At 43.7% G+C, this 27848-nt stretch overlaps 1 protein-coding gene across 2 annotated transcripts in view; it reads left to right on the top strand.

The window, feature by feature from the left end:
* The window catches only part of TARBP1 (tRNA guanosine 2 -O-methyltransferase TARBP1), an 84399-nt gene that overhangs the window by 38153 nt on the left and 18398 nt on the right, over positions 1-27848 (top strand). For both annotated transcript variants that reach the window (XM_090044314.1, XM_090044304.1), the window contains exons 18-23: positions 4608-4807; positions 5218-5289; positions 7543-7663; positions 10530-10640; positions 12706-12855; positions 26492-26578. In XM_090044314.1, the coding sequence (XP_089900440.1) occupies positions 4608-4807; positions 5218-5289; positions 7543-7663; positions 10530-10640; positions 12706-12855; positions 26492-26578 (741 nt within the window). The remainder of the gene's footprint in view (positions 1-4607; positions 4808-5217; positions 5290-7542; positions 7664-10529; positions 10641-12705; positions 12856-26491; positions 26579-27848) is intronic.

Here is a 27848-nt window from a genome sequence, read left to right as displayed (position 1 = left end):
CCCTAGTGGTTATCCTCTCTGTCTATCCGGTATCTTCTGGATTAATGAAGACAAATACAGTGTTCCTTTTGTTCTGATTAGTGCACTTTTTCAAGTATTCCATATCTTGCATACAGACCAGACAATCTTGCATATCAGTCCAGGATTTCCAAATTTTATAATGACCAGTTTGATCTTGGAAAAGTGCATCAATGCAGATCTCTTTTAAAAAGAGTATGTACATATTAACGTACAAGAAATTATGAAACTTGATTAAAGCACATATAGCACCAGGTCCTGTTCCATCTATTAGTAATCGGTATGTTTTAAGGTATTTAAGTATGCTCCTAAACCATCTAGCTCAAGTCCCTGAACAACTGTTAATGCAAAAAGGTTCTGCTTTTATTACGTGGCCTTATGGCTAAATAAGGTGTGCTACAAAAGATGTGTTAAAGGTTTTGCAGGGCTGGGAACCAGGGAGGAAGAGGCTTGTGCATAGACACCGAGAAGCCTAAGTGCCACTTAGATCACTAACGATTGGAATAAGATCTGTCTGTACTGCTCACCATTAATAAAGCCATCATTTACTGCCGCTTTAGAGACTCCTATTCCTTTGGGGCTCCAGATTACAAATGTTTCCATAATCTTGTAGGCAAAGACTCTTTCATCTTAAAGATGAGTGTAATGTTGGAGCCAATTCTGCTATGTGCCTTCCTGTTTGGTTACTTTTCATTTTGAAAGACAGGAAATTAATCTTTTCTGATTTTGATGAGGTAAGTATTTTCCTATCCTTCAGTCATCTAGTAACCATTGATAATTTTCACTAGGCTAATGGGACTTAAAGGTGATTTAGAATTAACTGAATGTTCCTATTTTCCTGTGTTTTAATACCAGATAATTTTTTATTGTTTGTATTGAATATAAAACTTAAGGGCATCACACCCCTGATATCACTATGCAAGTTATTGATGGTAAATTTATTATTTAATGACTATTAGTCCAATCTGGTGTAAATTACAGTGTTTCTTCTTTCTTCTGTTTTTGTGTGTGTGTGAAAATTTGGGAAGGTTTTCTTGACGTGTTAATTAAAAATTGAATTTAAAATTCACCATGTGCCAAAAATTGACATGCAGTATGAAATCTGAGACTATTGGTGCTTTCTTATACTTAAGATTAGGAAGTTTTTGTTGTATTCCAGTACAACTGTGTGGTAGTTGGATAAATGTTGAGGTTTTTTTTTATTAAGCCTATGGTCATGTTTAGCTGACAGGGGATATGGTCAGTTTGTGATGCATAGAACAAATCTTTTACTTCACTGTCTTTCTACTGTTGGTAGAGAAGGAGAAGAGTCCTAGGTCTCCTTTAGATAATCTTAGATGCTTTGGTAATGAGTGTAACAGAAGATGGTATGTTTTTGTGGCATACTGAAATATCCTTCTAAGAGGCCGCAAAATGGCAAAGAAAACAAGTTCACTGTAAAATGGGAAATTTAGGTTCTTTAAAATTTTTTATCCTCTTATATAAATGCATAGACGTTGGACATAGTTTTAAAATACCTTATTTGCCCAAATCTAGGATGAATGTAGACTATCCCCCAATAATTAGATTCTATACATGGAAATGAAGGATGCAGTACATCATTTTAATTATTTTCCATGTATACAATCTATTTTTGGATGGTTGGCTGTAATTCATCTCCTACCTCTGCAGGTGGGCAGGCAGCAGGGGTGCAGGTAGTGTGCGGAGGTCAAGCAACTTGTTCCCTGGCTGTGCCCGTCTCTCCCTCCCCCTCCCCCCCCCCAAATGCAGTGTCAGGGCCACTCTTCTCCACTCCTGCTTCTCCACCTGTTCTTATCCTTGCTGCATGCAGGCAGGCTCCATCCCTGCTCTAGCCAGGGGCATGGAGCATGGCCCCAGTCCAGGCCCCATAACAGCTGGGCTGGGGTTGTGCTCAGTGCCCTAGGACGGAGCCTGCGAATGTGGGGCGAGGGTAAGGGGTACAGAGGCTGCATAAAGGTGGGACATGGTAGGGGAAAGAAGAGGCTGTAGGGGGGAGATGGTAGGGTTTAGATCTGATGGGGGGCTCAGGCAGTGGCTGTGGCTGCATCCTCAACCCTGGTTAGGGGCTGGAGTCTGAGCCATAGCAGATGCCTACCCCATCCCCAATCACTCTTATACCTGATTCTAAGGTGAAGGGTTTGCTCCCATGTTAAATGGGGAAAAATCCTAATATTAAAATTGAGTAAATAGGATAGTGTATTCTTGATTTTTACGGGCATTTATTTTCCTTCCTGTCAGTTTATTCTCCTAAAAATGCACTTCAGTAAATGTTAAAATTTAAGTGTAGTAGCATATTAACGTAGTAGTATTTAGATAAGGTTATCAGTTGCAACATTTGTATAAGTCCTAGCTGAAAGAAGATGGATTATTGCCTCAGTCTATAAAAGTAAAATATCTCCAAATACTAGAAATTGATATCTGATTTCTCTGTTTGGTCTCCTACTCTGCAGGCCTCCACACTTGGCAGTCACATACTTGGTGTTGTCTGAACCTATGAGCTGTAGCCATTCTGGGTTCTCCTTCCTACCCCCCACCATATCATTTGTTTAAATATTTGTAGCTATTGTCTTAGTGTTAAACACATCCATGTCAAGGTATAAAATTGAGCTATTGTTGAGAGTCTTGAGTCTGTGACATCTATCCCATTGTCTCCAGTGGGACATACAATGACCACAGGCATCAAGGAGGTAATGAAAGTCACATAACTAAAGGCATCTGGTCCGAGCTACTTTGTACACCTTCATAAGGAAATGAAGATAAAAGTCCTAAGTAGGTGTCAATTTACATACATACGTACCTCACTTCTGGGCAGTGCTCCTTGCCAGTGATTCCTGTACGGTATACATATAGTTTTTAGCTTAGGAAATGCAGCTAAAATGTGTAAAATGTCCACGTACTACAGTGCATTCAGTGTGCTACAGTGCATTCATTTGGCCTTTTAACACTAGCCAAAAGTGGGCATGGGTGTTTTGAGCTAAAAATGGGTGGTTTTTCTAATAAAATGTAGAAGGGCTTCCATAGAGGTGCTCAAAGCACTTTGCTTATTTTTTATTTCCTCTGTGTTTTCCTTTTTCCCCCTTGTGTCCATATTGATGTTATTTGTTCAAGGTTTTAAACTTATTTTTTATGGGATGGGTTCTCACCCTATTGTCTCAGGAGGGAATTGAAAATCCTTTTTAAACTACTGAGCCAAATGATTGCTTTTTGCAAATCAGAGGACAACAATTTAGTTCCCTCCAACAACCATCTTCTTTGCATTTTGTAAAGAAAGTTTAATATGTTTGGATTTTTTTGTAAGTATGTTAGGAAATATTTCTAGAATGATTAAATTACATGAAAGATACTCCCCTTTAGAATATGATCCAAAAGTTAATTAAAAAGCCTTCTTTTGAGGTAGCTTAGTTCTTATTAGGAATTCACAGTTTTTTTCGTTTACAAAAGACAAGTTCATATGTGAAAGTGACTGGCTGTATAATAGGAACAAAGAACTGTCTTTTTTTTTTTTTTAAATGGCCTTATTTCATAAATTATCTTGCCATCTCTAAATCTTATTATGGTTTGCTACGCCATTCTCAGAAGAAATGATAATTAGATATCATTGGCCACAGCTGAGCTGCTTCCTTTCTAAATTCCTTTAATTTTTTTAAAAGACTTATGCTTTTTAGGCGTGAAATTTCTTGCGTTTAAACTGAATCCAGACAGTTATGAATGTTTGTATATTGTTTTTATGGAAAAACTGAAAATGTATTCAGTTGTTTGAAATGTCAAAGTGGGGGGAAAGTATTTTCACATGTTATGGAAATTGTTTTTCATTTGAGTAATTCAAATGTTTTAACTTTAAGGTCTCTGTGGATTTAAACCTTTACATAAATTGTGAAAGATGCCTTTAGACATGTACAAATAAATGTGTTTGGGACTAGAAATAAGATCTCTCCATTAGGTATGTTAAGTGTCCAGTGCCAAGCATATCCACCCATTGAAATAAACTCAGATTCATTTATTTCAGTTATTTGAAGTTCAGATAAATACATGAGACTCCATATATGTTAAAATCGGATTGTTATATAAAAATGTGTACGTATGGATGGAGCAGTCATTATTAGGGAGCCTGGTTTTCTCTGATTAAAAAAAAAAAAAAATCCCCAATTTTCAGGTTAAAAAAATAGTAATCCCAAATTCACACTTTTCCTCAATTTTAAAATTAAATGTCATACACCACTAATGTGTAGATTATATGTATCTATGTATTAGTGGTGTTTCATTTTGATCATGGACAAATGTGTATTTTGGGTTATTTTGTTTTTACTTGAAATTTGGGGATTTTTTTTTTTTTAATTGGAGAAAACAAGAATCCCTGGTTATTACCCAGTTAAACTTACAGATCAGGGACTTGTAACTGGCTATATGACATCCCTGATACCCAACATGCCGAGCAGATCTTGGATGCAGGCGAGAAGAAAACCCAGCGTACTAGAATACTACTGCAGTACACTCAGAGAATGTACATATTTTATTAGGAATTTAAATTTTGATCTCTCTTCTTTCTCTCTTTTTGATCCCTTTCTCAGATGATAAGCAGACTAATTGAAATGTCCACTACAAGGACAGGAGTCTTTAATATAGTACTTGGCTATTGCTGTCAGTCTTGGGTACTTTCTACTTCTGATGACACACACATTTCAGAGAATCCCTTCTTAAATGCTGGAGAATACAGTGAACTTCTTATGGAGGCTTGTATCTTTGGAACTGTATTCCGGCGAGATCAAAGGTATAAAAATACTAGCTTTGCATTATGGCTGTGATTTTGTGTTCTAGTATTTGTTACAAAATAGGTTGGGGTGGACAGTCCACATACCACAGTACACATACCACAAGTGGCAGAGGCAACCTTCATGTGTGGTACTTGGTAGACTGGGGAGGGAACAGGCAGCACAGTGGCAGACAAGGCAGAAAGCTGAAAGCAATGCATCGGATCAGGCTGGGAGCAAAAAAGAACAGTAGATTGAGCAGATAAAGGGGATTGCAGTGATACTTGAGAGTGCGTGACTAATTAATGACACATGCCAAAAAGGTTGGCTTCCATTGAAATAGGTAACGGATTTAGAATCTGTTTTTTTGTTTCCTAGTTTCCTAATTTTATATTCTCATTCTCTTTTGCATAATTTTTCATATGAAAAGACTTATTCAGGATGTACATGCCTTTGTAGAAAATCTTGGAGATAATTGTGCAGCAAATGTTGTCACAGAAAGGTAAGCATTAAAAAAAATAGGCTTTGTAATATGTAATATTATGTACTGCATCCTTCACTGATGTTGAGACTTGGAATTATATTGTTTTTCTTTTGAAGCCAAATTCTTATGAGCACATTAATAAACTTCACATTTCATGCACATACTGCTGCTGGCAGCTCTTAGTGGTTGGGAAAAACTCATTTAACTCACCTTGTAAGGATAATTCTTTTCTACAAATTACTGAAGTTTCCGAAATTCCGTAAGTCATAATTCGCATGCTAGTTATATAGGAATTTTAGTTAACAAATGCAATATGACTGTTTGCATTCGCAGCCTTTCATTTGAAGACTTCATATTAAGAGTATTAATTGAAATTTTATAATATCCCTTTGACGTTAATAATATACCCATTTTAAACGACACAGATGATGTGTTTTTTTATAAAGCTAAGCAGCAGAGGAAGTTAAAACTGACCTTTAATTCTGAATGTCAAGTTTCTAAGTCTTTTCTAGACCACACTTTTGGCGTATCACAATTTAAGTATGAATAATTTTTAATGACTAACTTTCTTGAGCCTTCTTATTGTAAAAATTTACGTGCAAGCATATCTTTTTATACAGGCGAGCAGTTGTCAATAAAACTACTCATGTTCATAAGCCTCTGCAGGAGTAGTCTTACGTTGCGTGGTCAAAAAACTTACAGTAGAGATCAGAGAATGGTGATATTTGAGTTGGTTGATGAGTTCATGAGTATGGAAAGCAGGGATAGAATAATGGCTGTCACAGAAGCCAAATTCAGTGGGCAGCTATAATTTTTAAAATGTATTGTTCTTGCTATAGAAAAATAGAAGTTTTAAGTAAGTAAGCTGTCAGATGCACACAACTGAAAGAAATCACATTGTATATGGTAACTTTTCAGTGTAATTGATTGACAAACCTTTGAACTCTGGTTCTGAGCATTTGTAGTTTACTGTATTTACTCGAATGTAAAACAAGGTGTCTGTCATGTGCCCCTCTGCTTACCCACCCCACTTCTTGCTCCAGGGTTTGGGTTGGAGCAACCATGTGCCACAGGCCAAAGTAGGGATGGAGCTGTAGGGGTAGGCACTTAAGGGGTCAGGTACTGGGGGCAGGTAGAAGGGGGGGAAAATGACATGTACTTCAGGGGGCAGTGGATAAGGTGCACAGGCACATAGGGAAGATAGTTGACAGGGGGTGAGGTGCAGGGATTGAGCCACTTGACTCGCCTGTTGCCTGTTCCCATTGCCTGTGTGCTCTGCTGCAACAGTTGAGGACAGATTTAAGACAACCCTTCAATAGTTAAATTCTGTACATGGAAACTTAACACCACTGGGGGCTCATCTTAAATTTGAGTAAATATGGCAGTTTTACTACATAAAGCTTTAGGGCCGTACAAGTACTTGGTCTTTGGTGTCAGATGTACTTCCTTTTCTCTGTGGTACCCACCCACCATTGCTAGGGACCTACTTACACTTCCCTTGTTAATTCCAACTTGGAAGACTGTCAGGATGTGTTTTTTCCAGTTCTATAATTGTAGATGTACTCCATCCTTGTAATTCATTGTGTAGTTAATTCACCACCAGATAAAAGAATTTTTGCAGCTTGGTTGCAGCACAAAGAGCTGATTTTCATGGGCACTTCCTGGTGGTGGCCCCTTCCCTTGCCACTGATTGGCAGAGAGGCCCCAGGGGGTGGGGGAACGAGAGGGTGGCTGCCATCTTGGCTTCATGTCACCCTGTCAGCCAGTGCCTTCTCCTCCCAGGTGGGCTATGTTTTATTTTTATTAAATATTTTTTAAGTTAATTTTGCAAATGATTGCCTTTTTTTTTTACAGTTTCTGCAAAAGTGCATTTTACATAGGTCCCTAACTATAGTAGGTGTTTCAGTTGTTGCATGGAAAACCTAGAAACCTGTGACTCTTCAAAATGTAGGTATTCACCTGCATATGTAAATAGCTATATCCTTTTAAAATAATACTGAGGTAGTATTATTGTGGTGGCCTATGGGCCAGGTGGGACTGAGGGATCCTTTGCGGGCCAGACAAAGCTCCTCTGTGGGCTGGATCTGGCCCATGGGCTATATCACTTAATCTTTACTTAACCTATACTTGGCTCAGATGGTGTAGTCAGAGATGATCCAACAGGGGACTGGGCTAGGTGACCTTATAAAATCCCTTTCAACTCTGCTTTTTCTATAGTGCTCATTTGTAAATAACTTTATTCTCCTTTTTTGTTATTAAACTGTTTTACAGTACGAACCGAGATGAGCATTATGTGCGAATTTGTGTCATCAAATTCCTGTGTTTGTTGGATGAATCTAATAACTCGCACAAGATATTTGTAGAAGACCTTGTCACCAAACTCCTTGATAAAGTAAATATTTATTTTTTTAAAATGCATTCTACTAATGATTAGTTGAAATATAAGATACTGACAATTAAAGTAATACTGTGAAATGGTTAAAACCTCCTTTTAAACCATACATAGCTTTTACTTCTATGTGTCTCTATACCTTTTTGCCTCTACAAAAACCCTTGTTTTTGTGGTTTGACTATTTTTTGGCTATATTTTTGCCAAAAGGTGAGATCAGCGTTTATTCAGCGAGAACTGAAGCAGTCTGAATAGCCAGGTTCTGGCTTGTTACTCTGTTTGTGGTGGGCTATTTTGAGTTTATTGCACTCCAATCAGAAGCATCACTGGCTTGAGAATCTGTATTTTGGTTGCTTGTACTCTGGGAACAGCAAGGCAAAATCAGCACTTTTTAACATGTTATGTAGTACGTGTTATGTCTGGTAAGCTGTAGGTTGTGGGTAGGCATTTCCTTGAAGATTGGCTAATAGATTATAATAAAACAATAATATTCTGTTGGGGTTGGGATGGGTATAATCCTAATCTTCACCAGAACTGTTTTCTGCCTCAGCAAGGCACAAGGCTAATCAGGAGCTGATGTATTTGCCACCAGAACATCACCCATGTCTAGGAAGACCCTTTGGTGATGCTTTAAACTCCGATGAAAGTTCCTTTCTGGTAGTTACTTTTGGGGCTGAGCCTGTACCTTCCGTGTACCACCGCACATGGTGAGAGATCCCGTTGGTGTAATTTGACGCTTAATCTTTAAGATGCTCTAATTTCTGTTCAGGAACTGGAGTAGTGGACAGCTGGATTAAAGATGAAAGAATACAATGGTAGCTTAAAGCTACTTTGGGAACTTCACTCCTAAGCTAGGTTGAGCCATCCTTGGGGATTGTTATTTTGAACTATTGTTTATTTTCTTTTACAGCTTTACAGACCTGTTGTGTAAACTTAAATTCCAGATAGATGCACTCACTTGTCTGTCCATTCCATCTTGGTAGGGTGAGGGGGAAAATCCAATGTTCACTTCTTTTCTTCCAGCCCCAGTGTTTTACAGCTAAAAATTATCTGAATATTCATTAATATTTTGAATAGCTTTTTGTCCATGATCATCTCTGTTATTCCCATTTTTCTGCATTTGCGTTTTACTGGCATAAAGGTCAAAGTTGGACGTAAGTGTGTGTAGGAGTCGAGGGCTATGTCCCCAGCTTGTGGAATTGTGTATAGAATGCCACAGCTGAAGGTCTGAGTTCAGATTTTTAAATTGTTGCTTGGAGCACTTGTTTGGCCATAAAATATGAACTTTTTTACTTTGTAGCACAGGTCTGATGCTTCTACCATGGCAAATTTAGCTGTAGGATCCAGCTCTCTAGCTCTTAAAAACTACAGATTGTAATAGCAGATTGTTCATTATTTCATTGCTGAAAAGTTGAATGTCTCTGATTTTATTATTTTTATCTCAATTCCAAACAGTACCCACAGGTATAGAAACCTCAGTTGTTCATCAGAAATGCTTGAGTTGGATTCTCTTTGTTATACAAAAGGGCTTCATGCAGCACAGTTTTTGAAAGTCTCAGAACCCTGGAACTTGTTCGTTTTTCAGTGTGAAATGGCCCAGACTGGGTGATGATCTGGACATGATCCGAAACTGATTTATTTAAGAAGGCTTAGGGGAAGTAGCATTGAGAGGATGTGAGGGATGAGGTGGTTTCTTTGATTTATTGACAGGCTGAGTTAATGCTGCTGAGAATGGTGATCATAGTGTAATCAACAATTCTCCCTGTCTGTTGCCTGAAAGAGATGGAGATTAACAAGGCTACTGCAACAATAAGAAGTAACAGAGCTGGGTCTTGAAGTTCAGGCAGTAGAAGCTTATGCTTTTAGGTCCAGAGAGTTTCCAGGTTCAATCTCATCTGTCAGTGGCTTGCTCAAAGAAATATGGCGCAGTTCTGTTTTAAGCATTCAGGTAGCCAGACCTTCCCTATTACTGTGTGAAAAAAATAAGATGAGCTAAATAAAAAGTTAAGTTTGTGTTCCATTATAATAACTGAGCTACCACAATACTATAAAAAATTAGTCAAGGAAATAGTCCTTGCAATAAAATATTTAATGATATAATGCAGAATATATATAGAAATACTTACCTGACCTAAAGCCACATAAACAAGCTGTGTACAACTCTTTTTCTGTCATGTTTCTCCTGTCATTTTTTGTTGATGAATCCCAGTTAATATCTGTTTTAACTAGTTTGCAACTGATTCAGATTCAAGAGATGAGTAATTGCAAACATGTTAATGCTGAACTCAGTTTTCAAACTCCTAAACCTAAAGTAGAGCATGGATTCTTACCTGTGCATCCCTGTAAGTAGGGGTTTCTGTCTAGGATTCTCTGTTTACATTTTTTGTGTGCTATAGGTCAGTGGTCTCCAAAGTGGGGTGCACATGGCGATCCATTGTGGTGCGGGAAGAAAATGTTAGAACTTCTATTTCTGTTTATATAAATATACATATATTGGGGGTGCGTGCTCAATTTTTTTACTGATAGGGTTGCACGATCAAAAAAAAGTTTGGAGACCACTGCTCTAGGTACTGCTCTTGGATCATCTTTGGAAACATTGTTTCAAAGTAAGATTGTCATCTTGACACACAAGATTTGTATGCTCTTACAAAGACAAAAATATGCTACTAGCTTGCTTAATGTTTTTACTGGCTCCCTTTATGTTGTGTGTTGTTTAAACTACAATTCTGAAGAATCAAAAACTTAAGATAATACATTTTGCTTAATTCAAAATAATATTTTAGTAGACAATACTTACGTATATAGTGTTCCATTTTTTTTTAATTTTACAGGTTTAAAACATTTCTTCTTATGTTGCATTTCTTCGCAGGATGAACTGATATCCAAAACTAGAACACGTTATTATGCAAACTCTTTACAGCACAGAGTTAAAAACCGGTTGTGGCAGACACTGTTGGTTCTTTTACCAAAGCTAGATCAGGTATTACCCTTATTATTTCTGATTTTTTGGTGTTAGGACTTTTAGAAGGTTTCTAACTATATATTAAATTAGAGTTATGTTTAGTAAATTAAATGCATTATTAAATTATTCCATCTGGTTTGATTATTTGCAAAGTCTTACGTGATGCAACCCTGACTCCTGCAACATGAAATTACATGTTAGCTGACTTTTATAGTAAGAAAATTCTGTTAGACCACCTGTGTTTTGAATGCTTATCTCTTTAAATTAAGGCTGGCTGTTACAATTATCTGCATGCACAGTAGTAATGTTGGAACTTGTACATGAGTTCCAGTTCTGTGGAGGGCTGTGCTTAGGCACAAGGAGGTGACTAGGCTTGAAGCTAAACAGAAACTAAGGAGAGGGAGGGGGAAGTAGGGGGGAAGGACTGCTCTCATATTGAACATGTAGCTGGCCAGTGACTGATACTTCCCCAAAGTCCCTTCCAATCCCATGCTGTGAGGGAGGGACGGAAAAACAGCATAAAAAGCGTTGTTTGAACTGAGCTTTCTCTGTGCCTTGGGTCAGCTTACTGAGCCGTGTCTTCCAGCAGCTCAACACCTATGCGCCCATCTCCTTGAAACCCCTGCACCCATTTCCTTGAAACTTGGCAGGTTTCAAGGGGTTACCATGCCTGCTGCTTTTACCTCGCTCCACCATAATACACACACGTGACACAAGTTTTGCTCGTCAGCACCTTGAGGTGCAGTTTCCCAGAAACCCCTCCGCCTATCTCCTTGAAACTTGGTAGGCTTTGTGGCCTCAGTAGGGGCTACCATCCCTGCTGTTTTCATTCGAATTAGGAAATGGCAAAAGTTGTAGGCATTTTTGTGATTTCCCATTATAGCCTATGGGTGAGACTTCAAAATGTGTCAAAATAGCAAAACAGCTTCGACAGAACAAAATGGAACGGTGCTTCGAAATAGCGAAATGAAACACTGTCCCTTCAAAATGGCAAAACACAAGTCGAAATGAAGCGGTGCTGTTTCTCGTAGCCCTAGTGACTAGGTTGGATCTATTTACAGCCCTTGAATTATGAATACTCACGTATCTAAAAGTTTGGAGTGACTGGTGCTCTTAAACCCCATATTTCCAATAACTGCGTTAACTGCTGGTTTTCATTTAATAAAAATATTACATTTTTAGATGCTAAGATTGTTTAGGAATCGCTTTTTAAAACGGCAGCACTTGTTTGGATTTGTTTCTTTTTAATGGAATACCTGGCATAGCTTGAGTAAACTGTCAAAATGATTAAAAATACAGTGGGCTGTTCTGTCTAAAATATAGCTCCAGAAGCCATCTTAAAGATCAGTGAAAACTGTTAGCATTGTACAGGTGCTATGTTCAGTCCTTAGAAGAGGAAGAATGATGACCCAAATGTACTGCAGTGCAATACAGTTTTAATAATAGAACACTCATGTATCACTACCCTATTACAGGTAATGCTCAATATTATATTAGCTATAAATAGTTATATAAAACAGTGATTGTTTGCAAATAAGATGCATTTTGTTGATTCAGTTTTATCTTTTAAATATAAACAGTACTTCCTTTCCTTTCCTTAAAATATTATCATATGGTTTTAAAAAACACACTTTCTACTGCGTTGAGGTTAACAGATTTGGCCGGTAAGACTGAAACAGCAGTTCTGCAGCATACTTCTTTCTGAACTCCCATTGCATATTACATTGTCACACTTTGAACATACAATATATAGACATTGGATGCATCTAAGTCGGGAGTTGTCAACTGGATGTATGTGTACCCCGGGGGTACTTGGACCAGTCCTAGGGGGTATGTGCGGGTGCGTGGTGACAGAGTGCCATTGCCTCCCAGGAGCATGGTGAGAGCAGTGGTGCACCTCTGCGGGGTGGGAAAGCTCGCGCAGTGCCCGGCACTACTACATACCAGCCCAGTGAGCTTCCCTGCCCCGCTTAGGTAGAAATATCCTTGTAAAATTTGGTCTTCAAGGTTAGCAACATTCTGAAACTTCCTTTCAGTTTAAAAAAGAATACATTACTTTATTGTCTAATTTTCTTTTATTTAGAATTTTTTGACTGAGACTCTTGACAAGATTCTTCAAGCTGGATTTGAGAACAATCAAGCATCTGTAAAATACTTGATAGAATGGATTATCATCTTGATTCTACACACGTACCCCCAATTCCTTTCAAAATTCTGGGGTTGTTTTTGCTATGTAAGTAAAAATTTTCACATTGATGTATTAACTTAATTTGAATGACTAAATATAGGATGTTTTTCCAGATACGGTATAGTAGCTAATATGGTTTTTCTCATGCATCCAAAATTTCCATTTTAAGTCAGTGGATTTATTGAGCGCTTACAGAATACAAAATCAGTGAGTCTCAGGAACTGATTCTGCAACCCAGTCCAGGACTTTTATGATATCAAAGGGGCTAAAACTAAGTGAATTTTTTTTCAGCTTGAGAGTCTCCATGTGTAGCCTGGATCCCCATGCAGAGTAATTCTTGGTGTATTGATTTAGTATTGTTCCTTCTTGCATTCAACAGCATAGGGACTTTCAGGATATGAAAGGATGGCTCCATAACATTACTGCAAGCTTTGGAGTTTCTCTGACCAATGCTTATGGGCTAAGCTGCAAAGGGGTTGCAAATAGTTATCTTTGCTCCTGCCCCCTTCTCCAAACTTTCACCTTAGAATGCAAGATGGAATCTGGCTCCAGTGTACCTATTTTGTGCAATGAATAGACCCACTGACAAATTGCATCTTTTAATGTGCCAGTCTTCTTCAGCTGTTTATGCAATTTGGAAACAAATATTGTATTCCTCTAAGAATTGCATATGTCTGTCTTTGCAAATATGTTGCACTTTCTTTGCTAAAAATACTTCTATAATTTACAATCTTCACTGAAGGAAAATCCTCCATGAGGCTTTAATGCAGTGGTGCCCAACGTTTTTCCTCCTCAGGCCAGATGGACAGTGCTCTGACCCTCCACAGGTCTGAACCTGGGGGGTCTGATTCAGTGCAGGGCAGGGGCTGTAGCCTGGCCTGGCCTAGCCCTGCCTGATCCACCTGTGTGTGGTAGGGGGAAGGGGGCTTGGCCTGGCCCTGAGCCAGCCCTGTGGGAGTGGGGAGGAAGGGGGTGTGGTGCAACTGAGCATGCTGTGTGGGGGGGTGTGGCTTGGCCCTCATAAGGCTGAACTGGCCTCAGGAATTTGGTAGTAGGGGAGGCTGACAGTATTGATTACCACTGCTCCTCTGCCACCAATTTTCCTGACCTATGGGAAGACCTATGGGATCCCCATGGGCCAGATGCCATGGTTTCATGGGCCACAAGTTGAGCACCCCTGCTTTAATGTGATTAACAGACAGAATACATAAATAAAACAAAAACTTGGTGTAGACAGGTGGGGGCTTTTCTCCTATGGTGGGAACCCTTATGGGACTCCAGGAGGATTTCCTTTACAGGAGAATGGTCTCCCTGCCTCTTCTGTCAATCAGCTGATGGACAGTATGGGAAGAAGGGCAAAATTCTCTCAGTGCTGGAAATATCCTAGGGCTCTAGGAGGTCTCCAGTCTGCATCTGCCTCCTGCTGTACACCTCTGGGTTAAACTGAAGGAGTGCATCACGTGGGAGCTCTCTTCCTGTGGCAGAAACCTTCCCAGGAGTCTAAGAGGGTTCCCCTCTCAGAAAAATGCCCCCCTGCCTACCACTACCAATCAGGTGATGGGAAAGATAGGGGACAGGCTCCCTGACAGCTCACACTTGGATGGGCTGTCAGGGAGTGAATGTTCTCCCTCCGTTCTTACCTCCAAGATGCTCAAGTTGTATCAGAAAGAGACTAGCAAAGATCCTGGTTTTCTCTCTCAAAAAATAATACAAAGCTCTCTGATTAAAAGTCCAGAAATGTCTGATTAAACAACTCAAAGTCCATGTTTTTCCTAGATTAAAATGAAACACCACATCAGTTGAGCACAATGTTTTCTTGCTATATTTACAATTTTAAAGTAATTTGGAAGCCTACCAATGCGTCAATTTATTATAATAAATCAATTTTGAATATGTATGTATTTTGGTGTTTGATTTTGGTTTTTTTATCATGGAAAATCAGAGTTCTCCCTGCTCCTTTTACTCACCAGGATGCTGGTCCAGCTGTGGCCTACCCAGCTGTTTTGTGGTGCTGAGGAGCCCTGATATACCAGTGCCCAGCCCATGTTGTTGCCCCTCATTCTCAGCCGTGCTGATTCCCTTCACACCCAACCTGTATCCCCTTAGTCCTCCCAATGCCCCTCACTCCTGATCCGTGGTCTGTCCATTCATTTCCCCCCTCCCCCCCAGCCCATTAGTGTGTAGGGAAGAGTATGTGGGGCAAGCGGTGGGGGTGTGGGCATAGGTGATGCCATAGGTGACACGTTGGGAGGGCATAGGGGGACACGTGCCTCCTCAGTATTCTGCGCCCATAACAGAGCATGGGCCTGCAGTCTGGCTGGACTAGCACCAGGTAGGAGCCACCTTCATGGCCCAACAGGTGGGATCCGGTACAGGAAGGAGTGCCACGCCAGCATGGTTGTCAAGATGTGGTACTTCCTGCCTGTTTGGCAGGAGTGGGGAGGCACAGCTGTGCACTGGCAGGAGCCTCATGGCCACCAAAGCAACACCAAGCCTCCCTGTTCCGCTCTATCCTTCCACACTGGGTCCTGCCCACTGGGCTGTGGAGGCATCTCCTGCCCATGCCAATACAGCCAGGCTGCAGTCCCTGTGCCCTGCTGTGGGTGCAGAAATCTAGGGGGGCACATGCCCTCCCAAGCTCCCACACGTGTTTCCTATGTCCTCCTGCCTTCCCATATGTCACCTAATCCTCCTTCCCCATGTACACTTACCTGCAGCGAACTGTTCTCCACCACACTGTCTGGCTGCATTGCTGGCCACATGCACATGTACCCGTGCCTCTGATCACCCTCCTCCCACTCCTCAGTCCCAAGCTACCTCTTGTATGCTGAAACTCTGCCAGCCTTCAAGGGGAAATCTCTGTTTTCCCAGGTTTTTCTCCTTTCTTAGTTTGCGAGCTATAGTTTTGTTTCTGTGCTCACACAAGTTGCTCAAGAGGCCCACCTAAATTGTTCCTAAGGAAAAGATCTATAAGGATCTACCTTGACATGGAGAAACCCCTTGGCAGCAGCCCCTTCCTGCTGCAAAGATGCTTCATTTAGTACCCTGGCTAGTAGATTCCCCTTGCAGAGATGAGAAACCTGATTGCTCTCAGATACGTCATATTGGTAGCAATCACATTGAATCATCTGGCCTTAACTATATTGATGAAGGAACTGTGGATCATTTAGGTTCACTTTTATGTCCATTCTGTAAGATGCATAAAGGTGTAATGGCCACTTGTGTCCCCAGCTGGTTAAAGATACTGGGCTTGTGCATGAAAAATGCTCATGTATCTGTAGTGGGATTTGTGTGGGCAAAGGCACCTTGAAAGACTCAAGTTACTGTAAACTAAGTCATTTGGAAACTTTCAGAAGACTGGAAGAGGGTTAATGCTATCCCACATTGAAAAAGGGGCAGATGGGAAGATCTGGTCAGTTATTCTGACATCAGTTCCAGACAGAAAAATGGAAAACCTGATACTCAGTTCAACTGATAAAGAACTAGAACTGCAGTCAGCAAGGTTTTGAAGTGTTGGGCTGTATTAACCGTGGCTCAGGTCTGAGGAGAGCTTACCTGGCTGCTGCTGCCACTACTGATTCTTCTGGTGTGAGCTGGATCCAGTTGTTCTTCAGGCTGTATGTTGTCAGCCCCAACATGAACTAGAACAGGGTGGGCAGCATTTTTGGTCTGTGCTGAAAAAACTGCGATGTATACCTTATAAGGTGCTGGAGGGCCAGCATGCCAGAAAAACAAAACTGATGTGGGGGGTACATAGCAGGATGCGCTGCATATTAAGATAGTTAATCATAAATGTTGCTGCATTTTTCACAGTAAATACCAGGTTTTCTAAATATTCTAAACCTGGTGATAAATAAAATTTCACGTACTACCTTTGTTTTATATGTTTTAAGCATGTTGTGATGAGAGAGAGAAAGGAGAGTGGGAGAGTGAGAGAGAAAGAGGTGGAAGAAAAAGAAGAAATAGAAAAAAAGAAGAGACAAAAAAGCACTAACCACCTGGTTGGGACCAGGGAAGGCTCAGCTGCATGGGGTGGGTAGTGGTGGCCAGGGTGTTGCTGGAGGGCGAGGGGGGGCTAAGGCAAATTTTGGGGTGACTGTAGTCCCCCAAGTCCCCACCTAGCGCTGCTCCTGTGCACTAGGCTCCAGAGCCTGGTGCACAAGGTGGTGTGTGGGGGGGTGGCTATAACCACCCCAAAACTTGCCCCCCCCACCCCCTGTAGCCACCTCCAGCACTGCCTGGGCTGTGGCCACATGCCCCACTCAGCTGAGTCTACCTTTCCCAGTGCCACCTGCGCTCCTGCTGCCTGCCCCACACAGCTGAGCCCACCCTACTCCTTCTCACAGAACGGTACCCCGTCAGCCCTGCCATTCCACCAGAAGAGGCTGGTGCCACCCCTGCAGCTGGCCCAGGCTCTGGGTAGTTGCTGCCAGCTATGGAGCTTGGGCGGCTTGCAGCCTTCCAGGTGTGTGCTGGGAGCAGCCTGGGCTCTGTGGCTAGCAGCGGATGGCCAGAGCCCAGGCTGGTGGCGGTGTGCTGAGCAAATTGGCCTCTCATGATCTAAAAAAAATGGCACTATATAACATCCATGATGCACGCAGTGGATTTAAGAACTAGCAAACTGACAGACCTAAAAAATACTTGATAGTGGGGAGTAATGGGTGTAGGGAAGAGTTATGAGTGTTTGTAGTGGATTTCTTTAGGCACTGCTACAGGACCCCAACACTTGAACATTTTCATCATAAACTTGGAAGTAAGCATAAAATGATTACTGATACAATTTTTAGGTGAGACAAAGATTGGCAGACTGATTCATGATGATAACGACAAGGTAGTCACGCAGGGGGATCTGGATTGCTTGTCAAAGACCATTCACATCAGATGCATAATTATACATCTAGGAACATACCTACAGAATGGATACTCTGGAAAGGAATTTCAGATGGACAAGCATCTGAACATGGACTGCAAGTGCAGTGCTGTGACTAAAATGACTAATAGTCTTTGGATTCATAAACTCGGGAGTAGGAGTAGGAAAATGACTTTTCTTCTCAATACAACACGGGTGAAAGTGATACTGGGATACCAAGTTTAATTTAGTTATTACTTTAAGGATATTGCAAGTTAGGAGAGGGCATAGAAAATGGCCACAAAAATGTGAATGAGCAGAAGAAAAATTTTTTGCTAAGGCAAAAAGAAAATTGAGTGCTGATTTGAATACAGTATATAAATACTTTATTTACTCAATTATATGATGAGGTTTTTCCCATCCCAATCACCATGGGGGAGAAATGGCCTTCATTTTACTTTCTCATTCAAGGAAACTACATTAAATACATTGCTTATCTTTGAACTGCTGCTAAAGCCATAGGTGATCAGTAATGGAAACCAGCTATGAAGTTGACTAAATGCAGCCAACATTGAGCATGACTAAAGTATATATGGGGCAAACATGCTTTTTTTGTTGTTGTTGTTTCACGGGCTAAATCATTTCCAAATTCACTTGCGCAGATCTCAAGAGTCAAGTTCCAAAATTCAACAAAGCAGGGAGCTGAATTGTTTAAGTCTGTGGGGCTCTACCACTGGACAAGTATCCTCCCTCCCAGCCCCATTGGTTGGGGACTTCAGATACTCCCCAAAGTCATGACAAGCATCTTTCCTGCAAGCCGCAGGCCTGAGGATCTTGGGATTCAGATGCCCCCTAATCTTGTTTGCTTCTAGCTGAAGGCTGAAGAGCAAGCCAGGGAGAAAGCAAGAAAGCAGTCCACATTACCATAAAATTGTGCAGTTGAGTTTCCCACATTTGGAGCAACTTGCAGGAGTTAGCCTTCCCCAAGTGCAAGGGATAGGTCTCACCCTCAGAAAACTACCTAGATGGTGATCATGGAGTCTCCCCTGCCAGGTTGGTCCCAGACAAAAAGCTAACATGCTGGTGGGAACCCTTTTTTTGTGTGGCCCTTAAAAAACAAGCAAACGGGCAGTTGTTCTTCTAGGAGGGAACGAGCACTGAGCTTGGAGGTACTGCAATATCAGGCTGGCACTTGGAGAGGCCAGAGCAAGCTCCAACATCCTCCCCTGGTGCCAGAAGTGCTGGTGGGAATCTCCCACAAGGATAAGTTAGTGCAACCCATCTGAATAACATGTATGGTAGTACTCATTAAGTGCAGTCCCCCTCACTGCCAACTGGTTTTGTTTTGTTTTTTTCATGGTAGACTACTACATTACATGCATTTCAACTTCCTCTTCATTCCCACAACTGAACTGCACCTTTCTTTACCATTTCCAATTATTCCTTTTGCTTTACCAGCCTTAAATGCCTGGCAAACATCATCAAATGGGGCCCCAGTTTACCCAGAATCGCTCTGTTGGTCTGTCACTCAGTTGTTGCATATAATTAATGTGGCCCCACCCCAAATGAGGTGAAGCCAGACCAGGTTGCCATGTGCCTCATCTGCATGTAAATTTTTGCAGGATTCCAGGACTCTTGATGAACACCCAGTTCCAGTCATGCTTGGGAGGCTAATTAGCAGATGGCTCCTTTGTGGGGAGTATTTGGAGTACACATGTATTCTGAGCAGTGCTAAGCTGTAGGGTTGCCATGAATTGAATTGAGTTCATAGATTCATGGATGTTTGGGTTGGAAGGGCCCTCATCAAGATCATGGAGTCTGACCTCCTGTCCTGGGCAGGAAAGAGCACTGGGGTCAGATGACCCCAGCCAGGTACCTGTCTAGCCTCTTTTTAAAGAGCCCCAATGTAGGGGAGAGCTCCACTTCCCTTGGAAGCCCGTTCCAGATTTTGGCAACCGTTACTGTGAAGAAGTTCTTTCTGATGTCCAACCTAAATCTGCTCTCCGTCAGTTGGTGGCCATTGTTCCTAGTGACTCCAAAGGGTGCCCTGGTAAATGGAACATCCCCCATTCCTTGCTCCCCCCCCTTGATGAATTTGCAGGCAGCCACAAGATCCCCATAGTACTTACTATGTCGGAGCCCAGTCCAATGAGCCATATAATAAATCATGAGCCTTCTGGCTTTGGACTAATATCATGCAGCGCTTTGTACTCCATATAAGTAGATGTCAAAGTGCAGCTTTTTCTTTGAGCTGAGTGCATAAGACAGATCTGGAAACTGACAGGTGGGGCAGACTCCAAAACAGTCTGCTTTGTGAAGCATTTCCTAGCGGGGTAACTGCTAGTATGCTGGTGTGTACATGCTGCCAAACATGTGCCCGTGGACCTTGGAACTGCCATGGTTCTACAGTGTATTTGAACAGTTACAGAGCAGATATGAGTGACAGAAGACCTGACACCCCTGAAATATCACCGTAAGATGCAGGGGGTGGCAAAGGCAAGGGACAGATTGTTTCCTGTGGACTTACTCCCTGGTGACATCTGCAAGGCTGCATGGGAGAAAGTCTTTAACAAGGACCTGCAGAAAGAACCAAGAGGTTTGAACTGGCAGGTAACCTGCTGAGCGCTCTGCATGTGGGTGTAGAGAGGAAGGAGGATTGATTACCTCCTTTTGAACTGTCTGTACACCAGAGAGGTGTGGAGGAGTGTAATCATACTCATGATGGTGGCAGGGATCAAGATCCTGAGCAAGGAGATGGTGCTGTTCAGACACCTAACAAAGTAGCCAGGGTCCTCAACAGCCTGCTTTGGCCAGTTCATTTGCTGCTTCAGGAACACCCTGTGGAAGGCCAGAAACCTGCTCATGAACAGGTACACAAACCTCCCAGTTGAGGACTGCATCAGAATGGGAGCGAGGGATCTGTAGGTGTAATATGTGAGGACGAGAAAAGACAGTGGAGACAGTGGTGGAGGAAGCATGGAATAGGAGAGACTGGCATAGCATGTTCAGTAACAAGACCTCCAAAGAAAATGATGATAATGACAACGGGGACGACAATGATAGCAACAAAGCAGGGGTGAGTGAAGAGGAAGATGACAGTGATGAAGACGATATAGATTAAAGATTGGGCAAAGAAATGGAGGGGTTATGGGGGTTGGGGAAAGGAGGGAGAGGAGGACACAGAAAGCGGAGGTGGTTTTGTACGTTTGTGACAGTTAAAAAAGATAGCATTGGGCATGCAGATATGCAGATGCACACTTGTGGTTATTATAACAGGGATAAATGATGGTTGATATGTGTTTTATGGACTGTCAAGTGAACCAGATCAGTCACAAGACAACTGTAATGTTATAGGTGTGTGTGTATAGAAACATAAATATATATTTTTTGCAAAAAAAAAAAAAAAAGTTTGTACTCTCTAAGATGCTTTTAAGTGCTACTTAAGTTCGCGCAGGAGGGTGCGTGGGAAGACCCGAGGCCCTGCCTGTGAGCCCCCTAGGGTAGATAGACTCAAGCCCAGCTTGCCTGCCAGCGGCATGGCTGCAGATGGGCACGCACCGCACTCCGAGGGTCCCCTCAGGCTCTGTGGCCCCCCCACACCGGCACCTCAGAGACAGCCAGATGGAGCCCATGGTTCCAGGCTCCATGCAGACGGAGCCCCGGCTCTCGGCTGCTTGAGCTGCCTGTCCCTTTTTCAGGCTCTGGGGCCTGGGAGCATGACCACCTCCCCTTGTGGCGTCTGCTCCCTACTGGGGTCTCTGGCGCGCCAGCTGGAAGAGCTCCAGGCCACAGTCTAGAGACTGCGTGCCATCAGGGACTGCGAGCAGGAGATAGGCTCTTACTGCCAGGCCCTTGTCCCCCAGGAGCCGGAGGGTAGACCATGGTCTCCCTCCAGGACAACACAGGACTCCGGGACCTCCCATTCTGTCCAGTCAGGGGCATGGACCAAGGTGGTCAAGGGCCCTAAGGCCCGCCGCACCATGACCCCTGCCCCGCCAGAGCTTAGCAACAGGTACGCACCTCTTGCTGCTCCAACAGAGCCTGCTAAGTTGCCAGCTCCCGCAAGCAACACAGGCTCAACTGCAGCTACTGCCCCCGCTGTCCCCAAGACAAAACATAAAGCGTTTGCTGTGGGAGACTCCATCCTGAGGGGATTAAGGGGATAATCTGCTGCCCCGACCCCTTAGCCTGGGAAGTCTGCTGCTTCCCAGGGGCCCGCATCCGAGGTGGAGAGGATCCCTAAGTTCCTCCAGCCCACAGACCACTATCCCATGCTTCTTATTCATATGGGCACCAATGACACGGCTCGGAGCGCTCCCAGCCAGGTCGTGAGGTGCTACAGGGATCTGGGAGCGGGGCTAAAGGGTCTGGGGGCACAGGTGGTGTTCTCTTTGATCCTCCCAGTCTCGGGGTATGGGCTGAGGAGGGAGAGGAGGATCCATGTAGTCAACCAAAGACTGCGGTGCTGGTGTCATCGGGAAGGCTTTGGCTTCCATGACCACAGCCCACTCTTTGGTGAGAGAGGCAGCGAGCTGCTGGGAAGAGATGGCCTCCACCTCTCTCCCCTGGGGAGGAGGCTCTTCTCAGCCAGGCTGGCTGACCTGCTCCACCGGGCTTTAAACTAAGCCTACTGGGGCACGGGAGGGACTACCACAACTGCTGGCCCACTGAGCAGCCCTTGCAAAGCCAGCGGGCCAAGGCACTTAAGGGAGCCCACCTCTGCCCCAGCCCTGGTACAATCTGTGGGCAAGGTAAGAGCCCTAAGGGGACACTTGCTTGCCTATACACAAATGCCAGGAGCTGGGGGAATAAGCAGGAGGAGCTCATCCTCCTGTTCAATGCAAATAATTATGATGTCATAGGGATAACAGAGACCTGGTGGGACTCCACCCATGACGACCATGTGTATAGATGGCTATACCCTGTATAGGAGGGATTGTGTAGATAAAAGGGGCGGGGGTGTAGCTCTCTATGTTAAGGAAAGCTATGCGTCCTTGCACGCTGATGTTGGTGACCAGGGTGGATGACTGGAGACCCTCTGGGTTAAAATCCATGGGGAACATGGCACAGGGGACACAATGGTGGGAGTTCACTACAGACCTCCCACCCAAAGTCCTGAGCTTGACAAGGAGTTTGCCCAGGAACTGGCTGAGGCCATGTGCTCCAGGACCATGGTGGTCATGGGTGACTTCAATTACCTGGACATCTTGTGGGAGGATCACTCAGCAAAATCCGAGTGGTCACAAAGCTTCCTCTTGTGCGTGGATGACCTCTACCTGACTCAAGAAGTCTATGGGCCAACAAGAGGCAAAGCGCTGCTTGACCTGGTACTGGCTACTGGGGATGATGTAATTGGTGACCTAGTAATGATGGGAAGTTGGCAACCACAAGCTGATCACCTTTACCATCTGCTGTAAAGCTGGCAAGTCAGTCAGCAACACGGAAGTCCTTGACTTCAGGAAAGCCGACTTTGACAAGCTCAGGAGGCTTGTCAGTCAGGCCCTAAAGAGCCGTGACACCAGGGAGAAGGGAGTTCAAGAAGAGTGGTTGCTCCTCAAGGGAACTATCCTCAATGCACAAGCTAAGTCTATTCCATCTCAGAGGAAAGGCAGCAAGAGGGTACGGCAGCTCTGCTGGCTCTCCAGGGATTTAGCAGACCTGCTAAGGCTAAAAAGAAAGGCCTACAAAAGATGGAGGACGGGATTCACCTCCAAGGAGGATTATTCTACACTGGTCCGGTCCTGCAGGGAGCAAACCAGGAAGGCCAAGGCTGCAACTGAACTCCAACTAGCTTCGAGCATCAAGGACAAAAATCCTTTTTCAGATAAGTGGGGAGCTGGAGGAAAAGGGCGACATTGGACCCCTGCTGAACCAGATGGGGCAACTGACAACCGATGCCCAGGAAAAAGCCAACCTATTCAATGCGTACTTTGCGTCTGTCTTTCATCAGTCCCATGGGACACCCATGCCCACCACGAGACACGGCAGTCCAGGTGAGGGAGATCCCCTGCCCGCCATCAATGCTGAGCTCATGAGCTCATCTTGAGAAGCTGGATACCTTCAAGTCAGCCGGCCCTGACAACCTACACCCTAGGGTACTCAAGGAGCTGGCGAGCATCATAGCCCAGCCCCTGGCACAGACCTCTGAGAACTCCTGGCACTCTGGTGTAGTGCCCGAAGACTGGAAGAAGGCCAATGTGGTGCAGATCTTCAAGAAAGGGAGGAAAGTGGATCCGGCTAACTATAGGCCCATCAGCCTGACTTCTATCCCGGGGAAGATCTTAGAAAAGTTTATTAAACAGGCCATCCTTAATGGACTGGCTGATGCCAACATCCTAAGGGATAGCTAGCACGGGTTTGCTGTGGGTAGGTCTTGCTTGACCAATCTCATTTCCTTCTATGACCGGGTGACCTATCACCTGGACAAGGGAGAAGAGATTGATGTCATATATCTTGACTTCGAAAAAGCCTTCGATCTGGTATCCCATGATCACCTCTTGGCGAAACTGGCCAGTTGTGGCCTTGGGTCCACCATGATCCACTGGCTGGGAAATTGGCTCCGTGGTTGGACCCAGAGGGTTGTAATTGATGGAAGTCACTCATCATGGTGTCCTGTGACCAGTGGGTCCCCCAAGGCTCTGTCCTTGGACCCATAGTGTTCAACATCTTCATTCATGATGTGGACATTGGAGTCAGGAGTGGACTGGCCAAGTTTGCCAATGACACCAAACTTTGGGGCAAAGCATCCACACCAGAAGACAGGCAGGCGATCCAGGCTGACCTGGACAAGCTCAGCAAATGGGCAGATGAGAACCTCATGGTGTTTAACACCGAAAAATGCAAGGATCTCCAGCTTGGGAGGAAAAATCTGCAGCATCCTTATAAGCCCGGCGGTGCTACGCTGGCTGGCACTACGGAAGAAAGAGACTTGGGGGTCATGACTGAGCACAAGATGAACATGAGCCTGCAATGTGATGCTGCGGCTAGTAAAGCGACCAAAACACTGGCTTGCATCCATAGATGCTTCTCAAGCAAATCCCGGGACGTCATTCTCCCCTTGTACTCGGCCTTGGTGAGGCCGCAGCTGGAGTACTGCGTCCAGTTTTGGGCTCCACAATTCAAAAAGGATGTGGAGAAGCTTGAGAGAGTCCAGAGGAGAGCCACTCGCATGATCAGAGGTCAGGAAAACAGACCTTATGACAACAGACTGAGAGCCATGGGGCTCTTTAGCCTGGAAAAGCGCAGGCTCAGGGGTGATCTGATGGCCACCTATAAGTTTATTGGGGTGACCACCAGGATCTGGGGGAACGTTTGTTCACCAGAGCACCCCAAGGGATGACATCAGACGGTTATAAAGTACTGCAGGACCGTCCGAGCCCCCAAGGTCTAGAACAGCCTGCTATTGGAGGTGCTTCAAGCACCTACATTGAACACCTTCAAGAGTAAATTGGATGCTTATCCTATGACCCCAGCTGACTTCCTGCCCTTTGGGCGGGGGGCTGGACTCGATGATCTTCTGAGGTTCCTTCCAGCACTAATGTATTTGAAATCTATTAAATAAGTGTGTTTAAAGGAGTACCTGTGCTAAAACTAGCAGCTTTGAAAAAAGTAAAATGTATCATTTCTGAGTGAACCAAGTCTATGGGTACTATATACAGATTTCTGCAGCTAAATTTATTTCAAGGTCAGCTTTTTCAAATTTGTTTCTCGCTTCCATGTGCTCAGGGAGGGCAGGGTCTGATAGTAAGAAGAGGGGAAGGGACTGCAGGGGAGTCTACTGGACCCCACAAATTTATTTTTCCTTGCTGTAGCAGTGGGAGGTTGACAAATTCAAAACAAACCTCCAATAATTAGGTTGTATACCTTGAAAATATTATTACATTTTAGGAGTTTTCCATATATGGAATCTAACTATCGGGAGGTTGTCTTATAATCAGAGTAAGCAGTGAATTCTTCATCTTCTATCCTCAAATCAAGCTTAGGTACCTTTTTGTAAGATAGGTATTATCCAAGCATAATATATACTTCAGTCAAATTATTTGGCACAATATAGAGTTAGGTGGGAGAAATGTAATAGCATTATGTCTAGGGGATGAGACTTGGTTATTCAATGATCCTTTGTGATGTGATATTCCACTCATCATTGATGCATTTCACTCAGATCTAGTGACGGCATGATCCAGCCTTTCTTCCAGAATCCTAATTTGAGAAATGAAATTGTGGAAGCATTATTTTTTCCTGTGTGCCTTTTTATGTGGGTTTATTTTTTATAGTTGAATTTTGAGCGTAATATGAAAAGGTGCTGAATGGTCACATAACTTACAGATTTCTCTTGTATATTTAGAGAACAGGTATAACAAAAACTTTCCCTGACATTCTGCTTCTTGGTTATCCATGGAAGCTAGAAGCCTAAATAAGAAAACAGTTTGGTTTCCTTTGTTAGGTTATTTGCAAATAACTTTACTTTTCTTGCTGATCTTTCCGGAAAGAAAAAGTTGTGATTATTTTTTTATTTGCACCAAGCTGAGAATATCAGATTATTTTATATAAACTATACTGTAGATAGGACTGGTCAACAGCTATTTTGTTAGAAAAGAAAACTATTAATAAAAATGTAATCTGGTACAATATAATTTGAATAAGTGTTCCTGTGGAGGTAACATGTTTTTTCCCACCATCTTTAAGAAATCTTTAATAATAGTCATTGTTGATACAAAGGTATAATTGGAATCTACAAGTATAGTTGGAGCCTGCAGATTATTTATGAAATAATAATAATTAAAAAGGTTTGTATGCATGGTTTTTTTATTCACTGTATTCTGTTCCCCCCAGGATGAAGAAAAGCTTAAAACTAGTATCTGTACATTTTTATCAGTGTTGTCACACTTCGATATTATTCTTCAAAATACCTCGGAGAAGGTAAATTCAAATGTCTAAGAACTTAAATAAAAAAATTAAAGGGACTTTTCAGTTGCATTTTATAGGAATCCTCTTTTAAAAAATACACTTTCTGCAGCAGGATCTTGGAAATGTTTTTTCTTCCTCCTAGTAATTTATTCAGTTTCTCTATTGCTATGGCAAGCCATTTATTTATTTCCTTGTGGTTTTTGTCTCATAACTAACTTTCCTGAAATCATCTAAACCAGGGGTGGTCAAAGTACAGCCTGTGGGCCAAATTTGACCCACCAGCGGATTTTATCTGGCTTATAGTGCAGGAGCAGCCTGGGTTGTGCAGGAGTAGCCTGGGTTGTGGTACATGCAGCTAGTCCTGCCACTCCCTGGCATGCAGTAGGGCTGGGGTGGCAGGGTAGCTGGACGTGCTTCCTAGCAGCTCCCACAGCAATGGCCCCTTCCAGTTGCTGTTGCCAGATTTCACTGCCACTACTGAACCTGTCCCTGCTGCCCAGGCACTCTGTCCCATCCACCCTTTACCCATCACTGGGAGCGCTGGATGGAGTGGGTGGACAGGCTGTCCACAGAAACCAGCTCGGGACTCATGCAGGCAGGGTGCGCACTTGGCTGTGCAGATGAGATGAGGCCACAGGCAGGCAGGGAGTGGCATCTGGGAGCAAGATGAACAGGGCAGGAGCTGGGATTGGGTTCATGGGGTGGTGACAGTACGGGACCAGGGTCTTGGGCAGAGCCACAATCTGCTGCCCACACATCCCTACAATGGGCAGCTATGTGTAGGAAGCAGATGACAGCTCTTCTCTGGGCCCCAACCCCGTGCTGTCACAGCCCCATGATCCCAATCCTGGCCCCGCCTGCTCGTCCTGCTTTCAGATGCTGTTTCCTGCCTGCCCATGGCCCCGTCCCATGGCCTGGCCAAGCACTTCGGGTCTGAACCCCCCCCCCCCCCGCACTGCTTCGGGTCTGATCCTGCTCCCCCACCCCGCTGCTCTGGGTTTGCCTGGCCCATGTCTGCCTGCCATCCTGCTCTCCTCCCTCCCTCCTTGCCCGCTGCCTCCCCCTCCCTGCCAGCTGTTTTGTGGGACACTACAACCATGATCCCCGCCTTTGCCCTCAGGCAGGGGAAAGCCCTGCTGCTCAGAGGGCTGGGGCATGTTCTGGCAGCGGTGCAAGCTCAGGCCCATGCAGCCCGAGTCGCCCAGCTAGTTGCCACCCGCCTTCTCACTGGTGCATGCACAGTAGGGCAGAAGTGTTATGGACAGACATACATACAGACAGA

Source organism: Crocodylus siamensis, chromosome 1 (assembly GCF_052110815.1).
Source record: "Crocodylus siamensis isolate JL-2025a chromosome 1, ASM5211081v1, whole genome shotgun sequence".
NCBI lineage: Eukaryota > Metazoa > Chordata > Crocodylia > Crocodylidae > Crocodylus > Crocodylus siamensis.
Note: the sequence above shows the minus strand (reverse complement) of the source record. Positions and strands in the feature narration are given on the sequence as shown.